General features: G+C 42.1%; 1 protein-coding gene across 1 annotated transcript; it reads left to right on the top strand.

The window, feature by feature from the left end:
* The first annotated feature begins 222 nt into the window (after positions 1-222).
* On the top strand, positions 223-17,577 carry TAGLN3 (transgelin 3). The gene is made up of 6 exons (XM_042809947.1): positions 223-865; positions 2,667-6,664; positions 7,106-7,287; positions 8,144-8,318; positions 13,139-13,241; positions 17,021-17,577. The coding sequence occupies exons 3-6, from the start codon at positions 7,108-7,110 to the stop codon at positions 17,160-17,162; spliced, it is 600 nt and encodes a 199-aa protein (XP_042665881.1). The 5' UTR covers positions 223-865; positions 2,667-6,664; positions 7,106-7,107; the 3' UTR covers positions 17,163-17,577.
* Positions 17,578-21,570: the final 3,993 nt, after the last annotated feature.

Here is a 21,570-nt window from a genome sequence, read left to right on the forward strand (position 1 = left end):
TAAACTAGGGTACCACATGTTTGGAAAGAGGTATAAATTATTAGAATTTTTTTGTAATGAATTGTTAGCCTCTGTTTGTTTTTTGCATACATCTTATTTTCTGCCAAGTATAAAGTGTATTTTATGAATATGTAACATGCACATTTAAACAGTATTTTGTGTTTTCTGATTTACCAGTATAAGCAGCTCTATCTTGTGGCTCTTGGAGGATTGTTTTTTTCTGAGTACCTTCATCTATCCTTAGTTATTTTTGCTAAGTACTCGTAATTTAAGTTGTTAGTAAGCGTCTTCATTATCCTTCACTTTTGGCAGGTCTGAAAATGACTTCTGGGCTCATCTGTCACTAAGTGTAGTACAGATGTGGGGAGTGATGCTGCTGCCATGTGGAACGTGGAAGCTCTGGACACAAGCAGAGCAACTCAGCATATTCTCTTGTTGATTTTGATCAAAATACCTGGGGTATTTTTCTTCAGTGCATAACAACATACAGATCATTAACTCCTGCCAAGGAATCAAATTTCATGAGTAAGTAACAAAAAGCCTATATAGCAAGTCACAGAAGCTTGATTACCATATAATATCAAAGAATCAAGTGCTAGATGTCACCAAAAGAAACAGAAGCATTAACCACTGACTTCAGTTGTCTCTGTCCTTAATGATGGTTTTGTTTCCAGTTTGCTGCAAAAATCTGTGGAACTACTTGAATTGTGAAACACAGATGATTCTTCTTTCTGAAGGGAGGGAAATGTTGGATTCTTTTGCATATGTGTGTGATTAAGCTCTGCAGTAGACCATAATGCACTGAAAAAGTCTATAAAGCATATTAAACTGGTTTCCTATCAAGCAAGTACTCAGCCTCTGAATAGTAAGTTGCGCTAATGTAACTTCTTATACATCAATTTTTATCCTGTCTTGTATTCCAGTTGTTCTGCACCTTTTGTTGTTTGGCTTTGTAGTACATGCAGCAGCATTTTTTTCCTTTCTCGGTTGAGTTCCATGGTATGAAGTGTACCATACAGCTTCAGTGGAGGCAGTTTATTTTCTCTTGCACAAACACTGAGTACAAAAACATCCTAGCTGGACAGGCCTGAGAGGAACTGCCTCCTGCTGCTTCTTTCTTATGTTAATTTTGATTACATGCTTTCCCTTGGACATGCTTACTCCATGGAACAAAGAGATTTACGGTACGCTGCTTTTCATATCAAGTAAAAGTATGCTATGGAGAAGAAACTTTCAACTAGTGATGTTCACAGCTGCTCTCGTGTTTTTAGTGCTCTAGTTGCACTGCAGTACACGGTTAAAGCATTTTCTGAACAAGAGCAGAAGGAAAACTGCCTTGGGGAATACTAAGATATGAAATTCATTGTCAAGTATTACTCAGTTGTCCTGTTAGAAAGAGGTCTGCCTTTCACTTCAGAATTATTTATTTAAAAAAAAAAAAAAAAAGTAAACAATTATGTTAAAGCTTTATGACCTCATAGGTCAGCTCACCCAGTTTAGATTGACTTTGTTGCTGCAGGATCTCATCTCTCTTTGGTATGTATTTATAGAATCATAGAATTGCTCAGGTTGGGAAAGCCCATAGAGATCACCAAGTCCAACCACAACCTAACCATACTACCCTAACAACCCTCTGCTAAATCATGTCCCTGAGCACCACATCCAAAAGGTTTTTAACACATCCAGGGATGGCGACTCAGCCGCTTCCCTGGGGAGCCTGTTCCCATGCTTAACAATCCTTTCTGTAAAGAAGGTTTTCCTGGTATCCAACCTAAATTTACGCTGGCACAACTTGAGGCCATTTCCCCTCATCCTTTCACCAGTGAGAAGAGACCAACCCCACTCTTGTTGTAAACACCTTTCAGGTATTGGAGGAGAGCAATAAGGTCTTCCCTCAGCTTCCTTTTCTCCAGACTAAACAGTCCCAGTTCCTTCAGTTGCTCCTCATGGGGCATATTCTCCAAGCCCTGTTGCCCTTCTCTGGACCTGCTCCAGTACCTTGGAGTCCCTTCTGTACTGAGGTGCTCAAAACTGAACACAGTACTTGAGGTGAGGCATCACCAGTGCTGAGTACAGGGGCTGGATTACTTCCTTAGTCCTGCTCACCACACCACTCCTGATACAAGCCAGGATGCCATTGGCTTTCTTGGCACCAAGAGGTCTGGTTGCCTCCCACATGGACATGTGAGAAGGTCGGCTCTGCCTGTTGGCTGGGAGCAGGTGCTGTGTCTGGGCAAACATGCTGGGAGCAGCACGCCTGAGGGCTGAAGTCCCTGGGAGACATTGGTTGTCTTGGGGCAGGTTGGGCCTTAGGATCCTTTGCGTTGCTTCTGTACATGGCAGGTTTGCAGGGCAGAACATGTGGCAGGATGTGCTCCTCCTCAGATGCTAATTCTTGAAGTCCCTAACAGCAAAGTGAAGTCTCTAATAATAATAAGAGAATACGTATTTGAGGGATTTTTTATTTTCTTTTTTATTTTTGGATATGTCTTGCTCTCTGTTTTAACCAATGTTACATTAAAATAAAGATGATACTTCTCTGTTCTTTCAGTGAATGCATATGACAAGGTGATTTTCAAGCCACAGTAGCTCTTAGAAGGTATTGGTTTTGCTGGTGACAGATAAAAAGGTTATGTGATGAAATATACATGTTGATTTTCTTCCAGGGAGTTTGTAAATCCTCAACAAGATTTAGAAGATCCTGAGACTTAAGACTGCTTCTGCTGTCAAGCGGCCTGGAAAGCAAGTTGTCTCCCAGGTTCTGATATCTCTGCCACCTGGTTTGTGCTGTTAAAAGATGGCAATGCTCAAATAGCTTTTTGTTTGTTTGTTTTCATGTGTAGAACGTATCCAAGTATCTTACGACAAAGAAAGGCCATAAACAGACCAGGTCTGCAGAATACTTCTCTGTCCTTGCATTTCTCTACAGATGCCCTGGGCTTGCACAGCGTTCATATTTATACTTAGCATCATCTGTGCATCTCTAGAAACTGCAGCGTCAGCACATAGGTGTATACATAGGGAGCATCTTCAGCAAACCTCCAGAAGAGTTTCCTTGTGAAAGGATGTGCTCAAAATTCTACAACTTTGGAAACTTTCCTTTTTTTTTTTTTTTTTGTTTTTGTTTTTGTTTTTATTTTGTAACCTGGTTGTGAAATACTTGCTGTTGCATTGTGGTGACTGGGGGAATGGAGCCTGGATTTGCCAGTTATTCTAATTGCTGGATTGCTTTATCTCATGGGAGTTGATCAGCATACTTTTGACAGTATTTGGGGATGGCTGAAATCACCAGACTCTTTCTATGGAGCGAGTTGACAAACACCAAATCTAACAAAGGTCAAGGGTTGCTTTGTGAGAGAGCAAGGTATACTTTTCTCTTTGTGTTCCAGTTAGAAGGCATTGAAGGCTGTGGGTCTAAACACAGGTAGTGAGGAAATTAACATCAGCTTTACTGTTGCTGGCAGCTGTTCGCAGATTTACAAAGATTTTGAAACTTGTAATATTGTGATTATCTGTATTATTTGAAGCATAAGATGAGCCACGGCATTTACAGGCATTAAATCTTAATTTGAAGTCTTCAAGCTCCCTCTCCATTTGCTAAAAAGAATTCTATTTTAGCTCCATCTTCCATTCACTCGGTAGAATTCTATTTTAGTTCTAAGTTCCAATCTTGGGTTACCAAGGAAAAATAAATGAGACAAAATCTATTGGAAACTGTAAGTGGAATGTTCTAATGGTAATACCTTTGCTGCTGAAAGTCTGATCCTTTCTTCCATGTCATGATTCTGACCATCAGTCTGTTGTATACATTTATCCAAGAAAAGAAACTTGAATTCTCCTTTGCTTTGAAACCACATGTGCTTGCCATTTCTTAACTTGCAGTTTTGGTGAGCTAAACAGGTAATCCTTCTTACTTCCTATTTACTGCAAAGAGTCTATTGTCAGTCCTCTGGTCACTGGAATAACTATTTGAATTTCCTGTATTCTTTCATCACTGTTTGTGGAGAGTGAGTGTCAGAACCAGCTGTAGTGATTCTCATTGCTGCTGCACCTTCTGCACTTAGCTCAGTGGAGTCCTTTGGTCACAGTATCTTACCCAGACACTGTGCCCACCTGATGATATTCCATCACCCTCTGTGTTTCAGCATCTGCTGCTCTGCAGAACAGTGCTACATTCTATAAAGCAGTTTCCTGTCTCTGACTATGGCTATGTTGAAATACCATTTTACCTGCTTCCAGGTAGACTGTTTTCAAGGAGTTGTCATTATTTTTGTTGTTTGTTCATTGAAGCTTGTGAAGCTTATGTTACTGAGAGTTTGGGCTTCCTTTGTTTTTGCTGATAACACATTAAATAGCTCAGGCCTGGAAACACGTTCCTGTACAAACTCAATGAAAATATACCTGATAATTAATTTCTCAATTACAGTCATTACAGTTAGCTTTAATTTCTTTACTGAGTCGTATTGCTTTAGAATCAGTTTAGCTCCCTGATCAATTAGTGTGCAGTCACTAAGCACACTGTATTGCAGAGCTCTTAGTACATTGTATCATCACCATCTCTTTTCAAGCCAAACTCGTTCCATTGTTTTTTCTGTGGCTTGATGACATAAGAGCAGGCTTACAATTTGATTGCCGTGCTTTGAAAATATTGGTATGAGTCTGGTGTTTTTCCAATCTTCTGCAGCTTTCCTGGGTTTCAAAGCCTTATTAAAAATTGATATTGAAGGACAAGATGGCTTTTCAGCTTTCTTGGCCTGAGTGATCCCTCGAGAACACGTTGCAGAGCCAACATCTGTGAAGGGAGAGACCTTTGCTCTTCAGCTCAAGAGAGTTAAATTACCCACTGCTGCCCCCAAGTCAGAAAGAAGGTCAGAGGCTTGTGCAAGGAGGCATGGCTTTAGTGAAATCCCATTGCTAGTAAGCACACAGCACCCTGATGTGACCAGAAACAAATGAGCAGTCTTGGGAGCTCTGTTTTAAACAGAAGAATAAAAAAGATCTGACAGTACAAAATGTAGGTTGGTTTTTTTTTTTTTTATTTTTGTTTTTGTTTTTGTTTTTGTGGGACTGGCCAAAGAGTGGAAGGTCCTAACTATCTTGTGCTGTATTTTACTGTTGCAGCTGCAGTTTGCTCCTACTCCAGTCTTCAGGCTTGGTTTGCACTCTTGGTCCTGCACATTTGCTTTGCATCTAACAGCGTGTTCTCAGGAATGGAAAGTGTTCAAGTGATGGCCTTGTCACGTAACAGGCTCTGAGTTATGTAATCCAATATTTCATGGGGTTTTAAAACTACCAGTGCATAGAAGAGAAAGCACTAAATGAAATGCTCGTGGAAGACAACAGTAAATCAGGTCATCTATTAAATTTTTCATCTCGAGTTTTTTCAAGCCCAGGAGCATCCTGAGCAGTATAAATCTGAGAATTTGTGGTTATAAAATAAGGAAATAATGGATGAGGAGGCCATTATGAGACAGGTAAACAAGCAGCTGTACTTTTTTTCTCCTTATTTTATTTTTTTTCCAAGGCTGTAGAAGGAGTTTTTCTGGTAATGCTGACTGTGAATCCTTCTTGGGTTTGTCAGCCTCCTTTCATTTCCAGCTGATCGCAATTCATTTGCCAAATGGGAGCTGTTTCTTAGCAGGGCTGATGCAACTCAGACTGGAGTGCAGTGATTTTGTTTAACAAAGAATAAACCTGTGCAAATGACATCTGAAGAAGAATCTCTTCTCTTTCCTCTCTTCCCTTTTCCTCCCACCACTGCAGTGGTACAATCAAAATTAAACCTCTGTACATGGGCATAGCTCCCTTGCTATTGCTGGAGGCATGCTGACTCACACCCACAGAAAGCACAACCTCTGTGCTTTACAGTATAGTTACTAATTTTCACTGATCCTCCCTTGTTTTTAGTGGCTCAAGTTATTTTCTTGGGATGATATCTGGTAGCCTAATATATAGCACAGATAGGGTGATGGTAACACTCTGCTTCCTGCTTTCTCTTCCTTGGCTTTCCATCTTATTCTCCCTGTACTGTAGCTTTTTTGAGCACTTGGGCAGGCTGGAGGAGAAATTACTTTTCATGCTGTAAACCTGCTAGCATCATGCTGCAGAACAGGGAGAAAAAAGGTTCTGCTTCTGCTTCATGTTTAAAAATAAATGAAATGTGTAGTAAATTGTGAAATGTGTATGCCCTTTGTGTAACAGGGCATATGATGAAGCCCCTCTGTTTACATTGCTAACTATCGGGAGCTGGGATGCTTGCTGTAGTTTGGGGTGATGCAGACTAGGTGGAATAAAGCTGAGTCTGTGGGGTGAACCGCACAGGGCTGAGAAAACACGCCTGAGAGCAGTCTGCAGATGGGCGAGATAAACAGATCCCCCAGCTGCAACGGAGGAGGCAGGCCTCTTTAATGGCTCTTAGCAACGCCCCTGCTCTGACCCTCCTCATATGTGAGGAAAATCAAATCAATACACTGTTCTTCAAACCACGATGCTGCAGCAGCAGCAGGGCATTGTGGCAGCCTCTGTCTCTTAAATCCATTGACGCTTTTCAGGTTGCTGATCTGGATATCCATCCCTGCATCTCTGCTGAAGAAGAACCCGACTGCATCTCAAAAGGATTCCTGGAGCTCCCATGTATAACCTTCTTCTTACTGGCAAGCGTTAGGTAGGCAATTTTAAAGCGTTTCTGGATTTGCAGGCAGCTTGTAACATCGATCTGAGAACTCTATTATATTCTCTGCAATCACAGCAGAAGCCACTCTCTGAAACCTACTTTGCTTTAAATCTTCATTTTCACCTTCTGTTTTTGTTGTTGGGGTAAGGGAAGGGTATTTGTTTTCCTTCTTTTCTTCTTTTTTAAAAAGCAAGAAATGTTGTGGCTGATGTATGCTTTTGGAAAATGATATTCCCCTGCTGATCCCTCCCCTGCTCTGCAGAACAGCTATAAGCAGTGCCATACAGTGACTTTCAGTGTTGATGAACATCTGCTCAACTGCCTAATGTATAGGGCAGGCTGCTCTCTCCTTTATTCTCTAATTTTCCGGTGTCTACCTAACAGCTGCGCACCAAGACCTTCCCTGCTAACCGAGTTCTGCTTTGGTTCCAGAAATGGCTAACAGAGGACCAAGCTATGGCTTAAGCCGAGAAGTTCAGGAAAAGATTGAACAGAAATATGACCCGGAATTAGAGTCTAGGCTGGCGAACTGGATTATCGTGCAGTGTGAGGAACAGATCGAACCCCCTCCTCCTGGAAGGCAGCATTTCCAGACCTGGCTGATGGATGGAACGGTGAGCTATCTGTTTAACTCTCTACTTGAGTATCTTTATGCGTGCAGCGAATTAGTATATATTACTATGTGTCCTTGATTTCTGTCTCCATCCGGCGAAATTGGTCAGAACTCATGGCCAGTGCAGTAAGAGGTGTCCTAGCATCTGACTGATTTCCTTTTGCTTGTGAATCCTAATCTCAGAAAATAATTATTCTGCTGGAGTACTGGGATTAGTATGGTGCTTATGATTCTTATGAGTCATGCACATTATATATGGGAATGACTCATTCCTTCAGTGCCTTTCTTCATGCAGTTAAATGAGATCTGCTTTTAAAACTAGATGTATAATTTTCTCTTTAAGAAATAGTATTTACAGAAAAACAAAAAAGGTGAACAGGTGTTGAAGAAATGTTTTCTTCTTGTGAATCATTCTGTAGCTGTAACAATTGTATCCTTTTGGTTTATTGAACAACAGGCAGATGCTGCTGTTTGCACAGAGCTGCAGAAATACGCTAATCATTGAATCTCTGCCAAAGTGACTTCAACAATATTTCAATTGACGTTGCTTATTTTTTTGGCTCGAGCATGTGGTTTCTTCTCTGTCAGTTGTTACATAACTTACCAGTGATTGCTTTGCTGCTTCTAGCAGATGAGGATTTATTCGGTCAGGCTATTGCCATCGGTTAATGAAAGCTCTAATACCTTTCTAATATACTTTGACTATCATCAATCTCTTGTTTGTTCCTGATAGAAGAAATTACGTCCCTAACAGAAACTGTCTAGATTGAAAGCATTTTACAGCATCATTTCATGTGCAGAAATTTCTCCTAGTTTGGTGACTGCTTTCTCATTTTGTTTCTGTGTTTCTCTCTCAGCTGTTATGCAAGTTAATAAACAGTTTACATCCAAAGGGAAATGAACCCATTGCAAAGATCTCTGAATCAAAAATGGCTTTCAAGCAGATGGAACAAATTTCTCAGTTCTTAAAAGCTGCTGAAATCTACGGAGTAAGAACAACAGATATTTTCCAGACAGTGGATTTATGGGAAGGTAAAAATAATAAACTGGAAGTCAGCTTGCAGTCTTCATTTTACTCGGCTTTGATGTGTTGTAATAGTGCATTTTGTCTAAGGCATATTCTCTAATGTAATTATCTTTTGTTTCTGTTTGCCTTATCTCATTACCATGTTCTTCCAGTGGTGCATTATCTCCTCTGAGGGATTTATATTACCCTGAGGGCATAATGGAGTTTTTCCAAGCTCGTGTGTTATCCAAAAGCCCATCATTTTGACAGAAATCCATAGACCTAATAAAACAACTGCTCTCTATGCTAATTATTTCCAAGTAAAATAGCTTCTAAGAGCAAATAGGGGAAACCCTTATTTTGTGATGACGAGCTTTTATTACAGTTTTCAAATTATAAGCAAAGCTTAAATTAGAGCCATAAAGTGCATTCCCAGGAGCATACATGCCTCTATAGAGCAGATGAGGGCTCCTTTATGATTAGAGAGAGCAGAGCTCACTGCTAATGTGTTAGCTGAGTATCTCTCTGCAACAATAAAGTCTTGCCAGAAAAGTCACTATGGCAACAGCAAAAATCTGAGTGCCCTGTATATTCACCTGGAGGTGAATACACTCCTTCCCGGACATGAAGTGAACATTGTGTGTTGTAGCTGCCGAAGAGTTGAGTCATTTGAGTGTTTGCATGGCTGCTTTTGCCACCTCTGTGGTGATGCGCTCTTCCTGGTGCTCTTGTGAAATGCACTGTGCATCTTGCATCTCTCAGGACAAAATGCAGGGACTCAAAGCAAAGACAGTGCCAGGGTAGTGAAAGGGAGGTGTGCAGAAAACTGGAAGGGTCAAAAATCTGTTGTGAAAATGAAACGGTGGAAGGAGAGCGATCTATTGAGAAAGCCAATCAGTATCATTTGTGTAGGAACACAGGTGGAGTGAAAACACTGAGATCTGTTTTTACAGGCTGTTGGGATATGTGGAAGAGATCAATTCTTTCAAGGACAGCTTCAGGCATGAAACACAGGGGAGCTCTTTGCAGATAGGTTAGAATGGGAGGACGTACTGACAGACTGCATCACTAGGCTCTCAGGGTACTGGGTTCACTGGACAGATCTCGCCTTCGGACACAAGAGCTGGGTTGTTTCTTCCAGGTAATTTTTTCATATTTTTCCAATCTACCTTTAAATATTTTAAATGAAAGGGTTTTTACTTCCCTGGAGTAACATCCTCTTCCTCAGCCTAGCAGGCTGTTGAAAGGGAAGCTCCCTCTATACTAGAAGGGATGATATTAGCTCATTTCAGGTGTTTTTGATTGCAGGCTTCTGCATTTCATAACACTTTTGTGTAATGCAAACAAAAGAACAATATGTGAATCCTTACGATGAAAAGAACTTGGTTTTAAAGGTAGAGCTCCTAATTGTGGTGGCAGTCTCTTCATTTTCTTTCTTTCACTCATCTCCATTCCTCAGCAGATGTAAGAGGAAAAACTTCCAGATCACAGAAAGTCAAAATACAAGTTTCAGCCCAGGGGAGAGATGTACGGGACTTTTCTCCGTGGTTACTTTAGGCCTTCTCAAAACTGATCTTTGTCTCTTCACTTCCCCATTCTCTTTCCATCCCTCATGCTGGTCATTAGAGTGCTGAAGTGAAGCAGCATGTGCAGGAGTAATCATGTGAGGGCTTCTTGCCTAACCATAGCTCTGATCTCCAGCATCAGTATTGTTTTTAGCCTGAAACATCAGAAATTTGACATATTGGCTAGGCAGAAAGGACAGAATCTTTCATAATTGCATAACTTCTACACTTCAGAAAATACTTCCAGGCCACAATGTGTTTAGAGAGGCAGCAAGCATCAACGTATGTTTACATGGAAAGAAAATTATGTGTGGTTGATAAAAGAGTTTCTCTGTCTCTGATTATTTTCCAAGAGCCTTTTTTTTTTTTTTTTTTTTGCTTTGAGATTCTTAGTAATGATTGAAGAAAATGTTTTAGTACGCAATCTGCTGTTGGTTGCTTCAAACTCACTCAGTCCATCTGGTGCATTTCCCAATGGTGTCACCTCTCCTTTGGTCCTTCTTAAAGGAAGAGAAAGGTGAGCAGCCTTTCCTAGTCCATGCCCAAGAGAGCGTGTTTGCTGTTTTACAGATAGCTCCCTGCCATATTTCCAGAGAGGTAAGAGGCAGATGTAACTCTGTTTATAGCCCAGCCTGCACAAAGAAGTGTCTCGGGAATATGGTTCAGAGCAGTTCTCCTCTGTGGGTCTCAGCCCTTCCTTCTGGCCACACTTCCCCAGAGAGAAAGGGAGAGATGTGACCGAGCCCCCCGCCTCCTCTAATATGCCATGCCAAGATTCTCTACAGGGCTTACTGTAAAGGATAAGAGGTTAGATGCCACAAGATGAAGCACATCTGGGGTTTTCCCTGACTGAGGGGCCAATGCATGTGCGGGAGCACTGGGCCCCGCTTGCAGTTGCCCTGCAGCCTTTCCCCTCGCCACTGAGAAGGGAAGCAGAGCTGAGTGCAGAGCAGAGGAGGGGCTGCCAGATGGTTCCACCGGGCCCAGCGGGATATATTGTGCTACCCGTCTTTTGTTTCTTTTCTTTTTTTATCTGTGTGTACGTGCTTGCTGTCGTTATTCAGCTCATTCACTTTTAAATCCTTTTTCCACATCTCTCCTCATCCCTGTTTGTTACCACGATGGGCATCCCAAGGAGGTTATTTATGGCATCAGTTGAGGCATATGGTACATCTGCTGCTGTGGGGAGCTCCGAGCATCCCGCCCCACGCTGCTCCCTGTGTACGTGCCTGTGCAAGAGGCCGACCCTCAGCTGCCCTCCCTCAAGCAGGGACCATCTGACACAGTCTGGTTAACAAACACGGGCACGGGAGGATCCCGGATGGCTGACAATTTGTTTTCTGTACAAATGGTCCCCTGCAGAGAAGATTCCTGTAAACTGTAATGGCCTGTGTGCCAGTCACAGCTGGAAGCCGCAAGTCATTTTCAGCTTTAGGGTGTCATCTTCACCTTAGCCAGTGCCTTATGCAGTGAAGTCTGTGTGAACCAGAGCCCCGAGCTTCATCCACCTGTAATCAGGGTGATGCTTATACACTATGTGCTAAGCTCCTTTCCTGTGCACTCCTACTGGTCTACAGTACTTTTCATTAACACTATTCCATGGGAGGCATTTCTGGAGTCTGCTGTCATAGTCATATCTTGAGCATCACATGATTTTGTGAGGAACTTATATCCCCGTATGAAGAACTTGTGTTCAAAATTAGTTCCTTTAACTAGAAAGGTGATTTCAGGAAAAAGGAAGAATGGGAACAGAAGGAATGCGCGGGGAAGATTTCCAGGGCTTAGGATGCCTTGTGTTGGAGGACACCTCGAAGATCATCTAGTTCTGACCCTCTGCTGCGGGCAGCATTGCCAGCTGCTAAATCAGATTGCTCAGAGCCCTGTCCAGCCTTGCCTTGAACACCTATTTCCATTTTCATTTCAGAAGAAAAAAAAGGTATATGAAACAAAATTTCCAAAAACTTAATCAGCTCACGCCATTGCAAAGATATGTGGCAGCTCCTAGTGAAGTACTTGCTAGAGAGTTTTCTAAATGTCATTGTGTTTGAGTTGGGTAATCAGATAGAATTTGCCTGTTTCTATTTGCTTGCCTAATGTTCTCTGCTTTTTTCACGCCTAGTAGCCAAGTGCAGGGGAAGAAACAAACAAAAAAAAAGTAATATCCTTCATTTTTTCAAGAACAAAACAAAAACACGCACAAAAACCTCCCTCACTTGTTTCTTTTTTAATTAAGTGGAGAAATAAACAGAAGATGTTGATACAAAAGGAAAATTTACTTCTTACCTTAATTTTGGAAGGAAAGATCAGAGGAGTGGGTACTGTTTTTTAAAATAAAAACAAATACTGACAACAGGAATAGCAACATCTTTTGGAAATGAGCCTTATATTTCAAGGTGCCGTCTTGGAAAATTGGTGAATTCTCAAGCAGATGGAAAGCATACATCTAGGCAAGTAATTGACGAGTCCATCACCTCACAGTATAGATGGGAAATTATCCCCTGAGAAGCTTTTTCTCTCTCTGTTGTTTACAGAACGTTAACAAGTAGTGATGACCAGGTATGGTAACTTTACTTGGCTAAAGGGGAGATGAGCACTAGCATTTTGAAATGAGGAATCAAGCGTGGTAAGGTAAAGAGGGAAACTGTAGAAGAATAATGTAAATTAGGACTGGATGACAGCAACTGAAGAGCATCGACTTCTGACAGCCTGTGAAGGGAAGCCAGTAGGAAGGATTTGGGAAGTGATTTGATGGGTAATTTGGGAAAGGGTGGTGCAAGTTAATCTGCACGAGTCCTTTCCAGGACTGCCAGGAACTCTGTCAGCATGAGGACTGTCTGCAACTGCCAGTGCTTATATGATGGGATCAGTTTGCAGGTGAAGCAACAGAGGCACAGCACGGTTATTTGTCACATTGCTCTCCTTCAGCCGTGTTTTACTGAGCACATTATCATTCTTTTTACGCCAAAGTGTTCTCTTAGCACAAAATTTAGAATGGCTTAAAATAGCAAGGGTGAATGCATTGAAATAGCTTTGAAACTTGAAAATTCCCAAATAGTTGAATTTTGCTTTAACACCGTTCCTTTGATAATCTTTTTCATAATCTCTTGCATGTCAGCACTTCAATTTGAGCAATTCTAAAATAGCACTTATAATGCTTCTAGTGTACTTTTTCAAGTAGCCAAGGGAAGCAGTTAATGCATTGGATGAAGGCATTGATCAATGTGCCAAGCTATTTGTTATGTGAGGATTTCTTATATTGGTTTTGCTGTTTGCCTTTCCAGGGAAGGACATGGCAGCAGTGCAGAGAACCTTAATGGCTCTAGGCAGTTTGGCAGTCACCAAGGATGACGGATGCTACAAAGGGGATCCATCCTGGTTTCACAGGTAATGCCCAAGGCGCAGTTTCCCAGAGCTGACTTTCATGGAAAGCTGGTATTATTGTCTGTTCTTGGCCTTCGAAGAAATTTACTGTGGAAGGAAAGGAAGAATCTTTGCAAAATTTCCTTGTAGTGAAGAGATTTCCTTTTTGGAGTCTAAACAAGGGGATCAAATGTCCAACCAGGCAGCAGCACTTTCTGCCCTTCACTGCTTCCCAGCATATCAGCATCATTTGGCCTGTGCCTAACTACATCATGTCAGCCAGAAGTTACACCAGGGCTGCTGAGAAGGAGCCCTGTAGGAGGGATGCAGTGTTTCCATGCTGCTGCCTTTTCTCAGGTAGTCCTCTTCCTCACATCTCTCCTGCCCTGGAGCTGGAAAAGTGCTATTGGTGCCAGGACTGAGCAGCAGCTCACCCACGGCTGCAGCTCTGAGTTCTACCTGCAGGCACCCTTTTCTGTTGAGCTGCCCTGCTTTGGACATATGCACACATATGGAGATCCTACTGGATTTCTTTCTTAGCCTTTTTTTTTTTTTCTTGTGGAGTACCACTTATCTGCAGAGAATTCTCTGTCTTGGAAAAGATGTTTATTTGCTCTAACGCCCCATTTGCCTTGGTTAGGGAGGCTGAGAAGAAGGGCAGAAAAAAAAAAAGGAAATCCTTCTACAGTAACGCCTCTAGCTCACAGACACTGTGTTGAAATGAGGTTCCTCTACCCAAAAGTATTTCTTATGCTAAAACAGCTGAGGCATGTTAACGAAAAGAGTGCTGCCTGCTGGTCATTGGTTTCCCTGAAATTTCTGATGATTAGTTGAGGATCAGCAAGCAAACTTTGCTTATCTTAAAGTTTGAAGTGGTTTAACAGAGGCTAAAGGAGACCTGAAGTTTAGGTGAGCAAGTGTCAACTCCTATACATTCTTCATGTGGCATTCATTTAAATTTACTTCATACAGACCACAAAGAGATTTTTACTTCCTGAATATAATAGGTTTTTAAATTCAAATCCAGTTACATGCTTTAATTTAAACCAGACATGAATTCACCATGACCCAGACAGGCTTATTTGTTTTACGTAACTATAACAAACTATAACAAATGGAAACAACTGAAAAATTAATTTTCATATCTGCTCTTAATTGTGGATGGAATAGTTTTCATTGGCATACTTGAAGATCATCTCCCTCCTTCCCGGCCTGTCTGGGCTACATAGACAGCCAGCCTGCGTCTGCTGCAGTCCCTGAAAGACTGTTTCGTAGCTGTTGCCTTCAGGAAAACTGTTATTTCTATAAGGAGATAACATATGGCAGACTGGGAACTGCTTTCTGAATAGCTTAACCACCCCTTCAGGCAGATGGAGCCCTCTCCCCATCACCCAGCATTATTCATGAGTCAGAGCATTCAGACTGATTCTTAATCACCTTAAGATAAACTGAAAGATGTCAAGATTAAAAGGAACAAGAGTATCCATGCAGGGATCAGCAGTGATCAATAGATCCCCACATATGGGCAAAGCTGCTTAACTTTCCATATCCTGTGTCTTGCATGCCTGCTCCCATCGGGCCTGTCTGCTGTTTCACTGTGTGTCCTGGTGAGGCTCATGGATCCACTGCTGTTTGCTATCTGTGAGTTGGAAGCCTCTGGCTCTGGTGCAAAGTTGGCATGAAAAGTTAATAAGTCTGCACAGTGGCAGAGAAAGTGTTGTTGAGTGATGGCAAACAGGTCAAACACAACTTACAGCAGTGTGAGATGCTCCCACCTCCTTTTCTACAGCCTTTGTTATGCCTGCTTCCACCAGCCTAAAAGCAAATCACAAGTACCTGCTGTTATCTGTAAGACTATCATATTCTAAGGGCAGCATTTATGATTGTAAAAATAACACCACGTGATCCAAACGATACAAGTAATCAACTTTTATTAACATATCCTTGGTCTCTTTTTTAATTTTTTCTGTGCAGTTCTTATTTTTCTTTCCTAGTCATACTTACATATCAACTTCCTCTGGATTCACTCCACAGCACAGCTGAAAAGTCCAAGGGGAAAAAAAGGTAGATCGTGTTTCTGGGATTTTAATTAAAATGGAGACAGTCACAGTGAACCTGAGATTCAATTATGTAATAGGAGTAGTTCCAAAAACATCCTCTCTCAGAGATACTGGCAGTGCTTTGCTGCCCGCGTAAGGGTTCTGGAAAAGAAATTTTGCAGCAGTGATACAGAATTGCTGTATGAGGTGCCCAAAACTCTGTGTGCCTGCCTCCAAAATGGCAGTTGGAAAAGTTGCAAAGATTAGTGCAGTGGTAAGGTACAAGATACAAGAGCGAAATGGCAAAAGGGATAAAGAGGAAAAGAATGCTCCCCTCATCTCCAGAGATCTAGGCTTACAGGGAAAACTCCACAAGGAAGGGATCTCCAACCAGAGATCCTTCCCCTCTGGCAGTCAGCTCTTAAATGAGGTCTAAGAGAGGTGCAGCCAGGCTCCACCCCTTCTGGTCATACAGCTGAATTGCCTTCACCTGTGCTCCCAGGGCTGACCTGCTCCTTTCCCCAGATGATCAGTCAGGTTCAGGCTGTGACTCAACAGTTCCCATACACATGCTTTCTGAGAAGAGCCTGTGGTAGGGTGCTATAAGCCCTCGTACTCATCTGCACATTGGCATGGGATCCATTCTTGAGAGATCTGAAGTGCTCTTCTGGACCTGAGCTCAGCCACTGTACAGGATCAGATCCTCACAGAGGATTGTGTTGGTGACTTTCAGTCATAGCAGGCACCCAATCTAACATTCCCATCTTGTGATGGAGTGAGGAGAAAAGGGAATTGTAATGTGTTGTCATATTGCTAGATAAGCTGATCTCAGGACAAACAGACACAGATGGCAGAGAGATTGTACCTGGATGGCAGCTGGCTGAAAGCCTCCCTCCCTTTGAGACTGTAGGTTCTTGCCATTTATTTGGCAGTAACAGATTGATCCTTCTCCCTTGTAAGTGACTTGTTTTCCCCACCTTGTGTAAATGAAAGATTAATCAAGTACAGACTTTTGTGCTTCTTTTTTTTTCCCCAGTGCTATTTTCAGGGAAAAGAGGCTCTTTTTAAGGTCCAACAAAGATTCATTGATCTGGATGGCTTTTGAGACTGCTAATGCCAAGCAAAAGTAGTCAGCATGTTTTGGCAGAAGATAAAGGACTGTCATACAGTTAAGACACAGGTGCAAAGGCCAAAGTCTATTGCTTTAGAGAAGAGAGATCTGGAAATGGCAACAGGGCAACTGTTCTGTCCTGCAGGCAACCATCATCCACACTTGTGAAAATGAGCAAGCCACTTTGCTGTCCCTTTGTTTCTCTGGGTACATTGCACTCACACTGACTCCACTGGGTTGAATGTATACCATTGATGTAGACAGATATCAATTTGTACTACAGAACAGATAAGTATCTTAGTGATCAGATCCTGTAGACTACAGCTTCTGAGAGCTATAGGACAAAATACAAACTCTATCACAAGTGGTATACAGAGCACTACATAAATATTTTACCTATCATAGTTGCTGGGCAAGCTATGATCCTGAAGGTTGTGAGTAGGTGGTACAGAGAAAGACTGAAGTGGTGTGGGTTTGAAGAGAGCACTTCTAACTGCAGGAAAGCAATTAGCCCAGCCAGTATTGTCCATCCAGGAGGATGGTGCAAATTAAATACAGCAGTACAAGGGAGGAGCTGTTAACATGAGCCAATTTCAGATTGCTTTTCACGATCATCTGGACATATGCAGAATGTGTTGTTTTTTTGTATGCAGGAAAGCACAGCAGAATCGACGGGGGTTTTCAGAAGAGCAGCTTCGTCAGGGACAGAACGTAATAGGCCTTCAGATGGGCAGCAACAAAGGAGCCTCACAGTCGGGTATGACGGGCTATGGGATGCCAAGGCAGATTATCTAAAAGCACCTCTGTCTGTAGAGAAAACACTCCTGCAGCATGGTCTGTTCAGCAACAACAGAAAAAGAAAAAAAAAAATAAAAAAAAAAGCTCATTAGTTCTCTTTCTGCCTGGTTTTAATAGTTAGTGCTCTGAGGTGTGGGGTATTTTTTGTTTGGTTTGTTTTATTTGCAGCTACAGGAGTTCATCTAGGAACTTGGGTTTTCGTGGTGTTGTGTGTCAGTTCACAGCACATGCGCACTGCTGCCTCCTACTTTTCACTTCTGAACTATGCAAAGACAATTATTCTGTTTTAATTTATTTGCAAAGTGTTATCTTCCATATTTGTCTCACATTTCTCTTATATCTCAACCAGTAATCTCGTTCTTCAATTCAGTGATGACATTGTTTGATCTAAGAATAAAGACATTTAAACACATATTGGCCTCATTTTTTTGAAGGAAAGAACAGCAATTTGAACCTCTTATAGCATGGTACAATGCTGAGGAATGACATGTTTTGATGGCTCAGCCTTTCTTGCCTGTAACTCCATCCCAGCCAAAGTTGGTAGAACCAACAGTGAGTCTTCATGACAGCAATGCAATCCTCAGAGAGTTCTTCACTTTGAAAGGAAAATCTGTCAGAGGTGAAAACTGTGAAAACTGTGCTGGCTGATGTTACATCAAACAAAACACTGCAAACTAAGGTGTGTTTTAAGCACTTAGAAGAAACAAAAGAGGTGTTCCAGAAAGCTCCAGACATTATTACCACTTGTTTGAATTCAAGGATTTTGTTATTCTCATCTCTGACGGAATGCAAACTGGACAAATAGTTGATTATGAGAGCCAATAGAAGCACTGCTTGCTGGTGCAGTCATCTGGCCACAGGAGCTCACCAGAGTAGTTCACCTGACCCTTAGTGCAGATTGCACATCACACATACATTCAGGGGGCACGCTATTTTCTCAGCAAGTTTCTTTCCTGTTAAGAATTCACTTGCAGATCCCAATCAATTTTTTTTCCTCTCAGCAAGTAGGAAGGGAAATGGGATAACTTTGTGAGCTTTTAAAATTCATAACAGAATTCCAAGAAGGCCTGAAGACATAACATCTGGAAAGCTAATAACCTGTTGTGAGGGGCCTACACAGAAGTAGTGGTGACTTCTGTTTGCCGCATGCTGCCCTGTGTGTGTCTGAACCTAGTGACCCCCAGTGGCAGCTAGTTGCCCACTGACTAGCCCTGGAGCCAGTGGCTCACACAATGACACTGCTTCAAAAATTTCTACTGGTGTGTAAACTGGGAGGGTGATTCTCCCATCCCAGATTAAGCTTCAGCCTACCTGTCAGGAATGTGAGAAAAATACCTACCCACTTAATTCAAGCTTTGGTGAAGCTTGATAAAGCACTGCAAAGCGCAACAAGTGAGAAATGATGTAAAGGTCACCACATGAGCTTAGGGCTGAGCTAATCTATGGCAGCTGCTGTTAAAAAGGTCCTGCCCCCATTTGTAGCTTCTCTTCAACAAACCAGGGCAATCTGGTTCTTCCACTCTGCTCTTGTTGAGCACTTTACTTTGGTGTTTGCTACCTGCTTAGAGCTATCTTCCTATTACTGAGGTGAAATAGCTCAGTACAGAGCAGGTGTTTGAAATGGTGTATTTAGGGCAAGATCTCAACCTGCAGCTGTAGTAGTTTAGCTTGGTGCAATTTATAACATATAACCTAACTTGCTCACAACATATAACCTAACTTGCACACTGGGCATATTATGCCTCCTTTTGTTAAGGCAACCTCATCTTGGAGAACACAAATATGAAAAGCAGCCACTTTCTCCTAACAGAGACTAGGAAGTTGCACTTAGTGCAAACAAAACAGCATGCATTCTTATCAGATAGGTGGGAGGAGCTAGAAGAACCTGCCAAGTAGGCAAGAGAGGCTCTTAGCCTGCCCCACACCATTCGAAAGTATGCAGCCTGCAGAAGCCAGCTCTGAGCTGGATGATCTTTGTCTCTCCATTTGAAAGAGTACAGGAGCCTGGATGTTTTTTCTGGTCCTTGTGCTTTATTCTCCATCTACATCTATGGTTGTTGCAATAAGGTAAGTCGCAGTGTAAGAAAGACCCTGCCTCTGAGAAATGTTCTTTCACCAAACCTACATTCCCTAGTTAAATGTGCTTTCATTAGGTTTGGCATTCTAATGGCCTCACTAGGTTACAGAAAACACTGTATGCTTGTGCAACACCAACATGGTATGTTTAACATGCCTTGTATAGGCAACAGTAGCCTGTGCTCCAGGGAAGAAAATCTGTATCCAGTGGTGTTTGCATAGTGTGACAACAGCATTGGAAAGCCACAGCTGGAATGTCATCCTTGGAAGGCCTTCCCCAGCTCACAGAACCCTTTTTCATCACCTGAATGGCCCTATAGTAATCCCCTTAAGTTGCACCAGGGGAGATTTAGTTTGGATACTAGGAAAAATTTCTTCTTGGAAAGAGTGATGAGGCATTGGAACAGATTGCCTAGGGGGGGGTCACTGTCTCTGGGGATGTTCAAGAAAAGGGTTGATGCAGCATTGGGCAGCATGGGTTAGTGGGCATGGTGGTGATGGGTTGATGGTTGACTAGATGATCTTCGAATTCTTTTCCAACGTTAATGATTCTATGATTCTAAAACCATCGAGCTGACCTATCTATTAATGCCTGGCAGGAGATGCTCCAAAGGTTAACTTTATCCTTTTGTGTTCACATATGATGATGCCAAAATGCAAGCATTATTATTATTTAAATATTAACATGTTTTGACTTACTTACATCCTTCCATTAAAATGTGCTTCTTAACAAGTTCAAAAACATCTTAAGCTGTAAATTAATACAGTACAAGGCTGGTTGAATAACAAAGATGACAGGAAGGAAATATGTTTTTTCTTATACAAACAGTAAACTACTGTAAGCTTGCTTCTGTTGCATTAAAAGCACTTAGGTGGGTCTCCCACAAGCCTCATTAATCTCTATGACAATCTGATGTATCATTCCTGCTAAAAGGCTGAATATATATTAGAAATGTGTTAGTGTTGTCAGTGGTAGAGATGTACTCAACAAATGTCAAACGTTGCACGTGCACTGGATATAATTATTCTTGTGTTCAGCGGGGCCTGAAATGTGAGCAAAATGTGAATTTTGTTTCACAAAGGGAGAAAGTGCATGCACCTTGAGTAGACATAGTGTGGTGTGATGGTGTGCCTGCCATGTGGGTCTGTGTTTTCTGTAAACTGTGGGGCTGAACTGTATCTTGCTTCAGGTGTGGGCTCAGTTAAACGGCAAGTATGAGCTAAGGGAAGCCCTCTCCCGTATTGCTAATGGCCCTTCTTGAAGCACAGCCATAGCTTGAGCAATGAACCTCGCTTAAAAGCAACACAAAATATTCATGTAAGCAAATGCTTATATATCATTGCCCAACAGCCGGCTGGGCCAGAAACACTGTTAGCATTGCCTCCCTGTGCTTCAGTTTGCTGTAGCAGTATAAATGTGAATGGTATGTATCTGCTTTCATGAAGGCTTTATGACCATGAGCTCATTACAGACAACTATTTAATCATTCCTTTTTAATTGTAAGGTGATCTCTTACGTCCTTATGAAGGGATGTTCTATAGGCATCCACATACCTGAACGTGGAATCTGAGTTCATCCCCATTTATAATGAGAGCTGAAAGAAAGTAAATAAAATCAGTGTTAGGTTCAGTCAGCTCAATTAAGCCAGAGCTTTACAGGACTGCTAGGCTAACATAACATGACAAGTTTTAAATTAAAAGGAATGAGGGTGCACATCACGAGGAGACCTCACTCCTCAGTAAATCTGCCTGTGGCATCACTTTGCAGCATGCTTCTGAAGATGATCTGTTTCCCTGGCTGCTGAGGTCAAGGCAAAGCTACAAGGAAGGAAAGAAGGATAAAGCTTCAGTGCATCAGGATTTTGTTTCTGTATTTGTAATTGATTGTATTTGGCTCTGCCTGCGTTATCTGAGAGTTGTTGCCCGTGTCTGTCTTGTGTGATAGCAAGGCTAACACTTAATAAGGATAGGCACAAGCAGGCCACTCAATTGGCCAAGAAGGCCAGTGGCATGCTAGCTTGTGTCAGAAATAGTGCATCCAGCAGGAGCAGAGAGGTGATCATTCCCCTGTATTCAATACTGGTGAGGCTGCATCTCAAGTACTGCATTCAGTTTTGGGTCTACCACTACAAGAAAGACATTGGTGCTCTGAAGCGTGTCCAGAGAGGGACAACAAAGCTGTGAAGGGTCTGGAGCACAAGTCTTAAGGAGAGCAGCTGAAGGAACTGGGATTTTTCAGTCTGGAGGAGGCTCAGGAGAGACCTCACTGCCCTCTACAACTGCCTGAAAAGAGGTTGTGGTGAGGTGGGGTTTGGACTCTTCTCCTATG

Source organism: Centrocercus urophasianus, unplaced genomic scaffold (genome assembly GCF_019232065.1).
Source record: "Centrocercus urophasianus isolate 14NV4802_14NV808 unplaced genomic scaffold, USGS_Curo_1.0 seq_12, whole genome shotgun sequence".
Taxonomy (NCBI): Eukaryota; Metazoa; Chordata; class Aves; order Galliformes; family Phasianidae; genus Centrocercus; species Centrocercus urophasianus.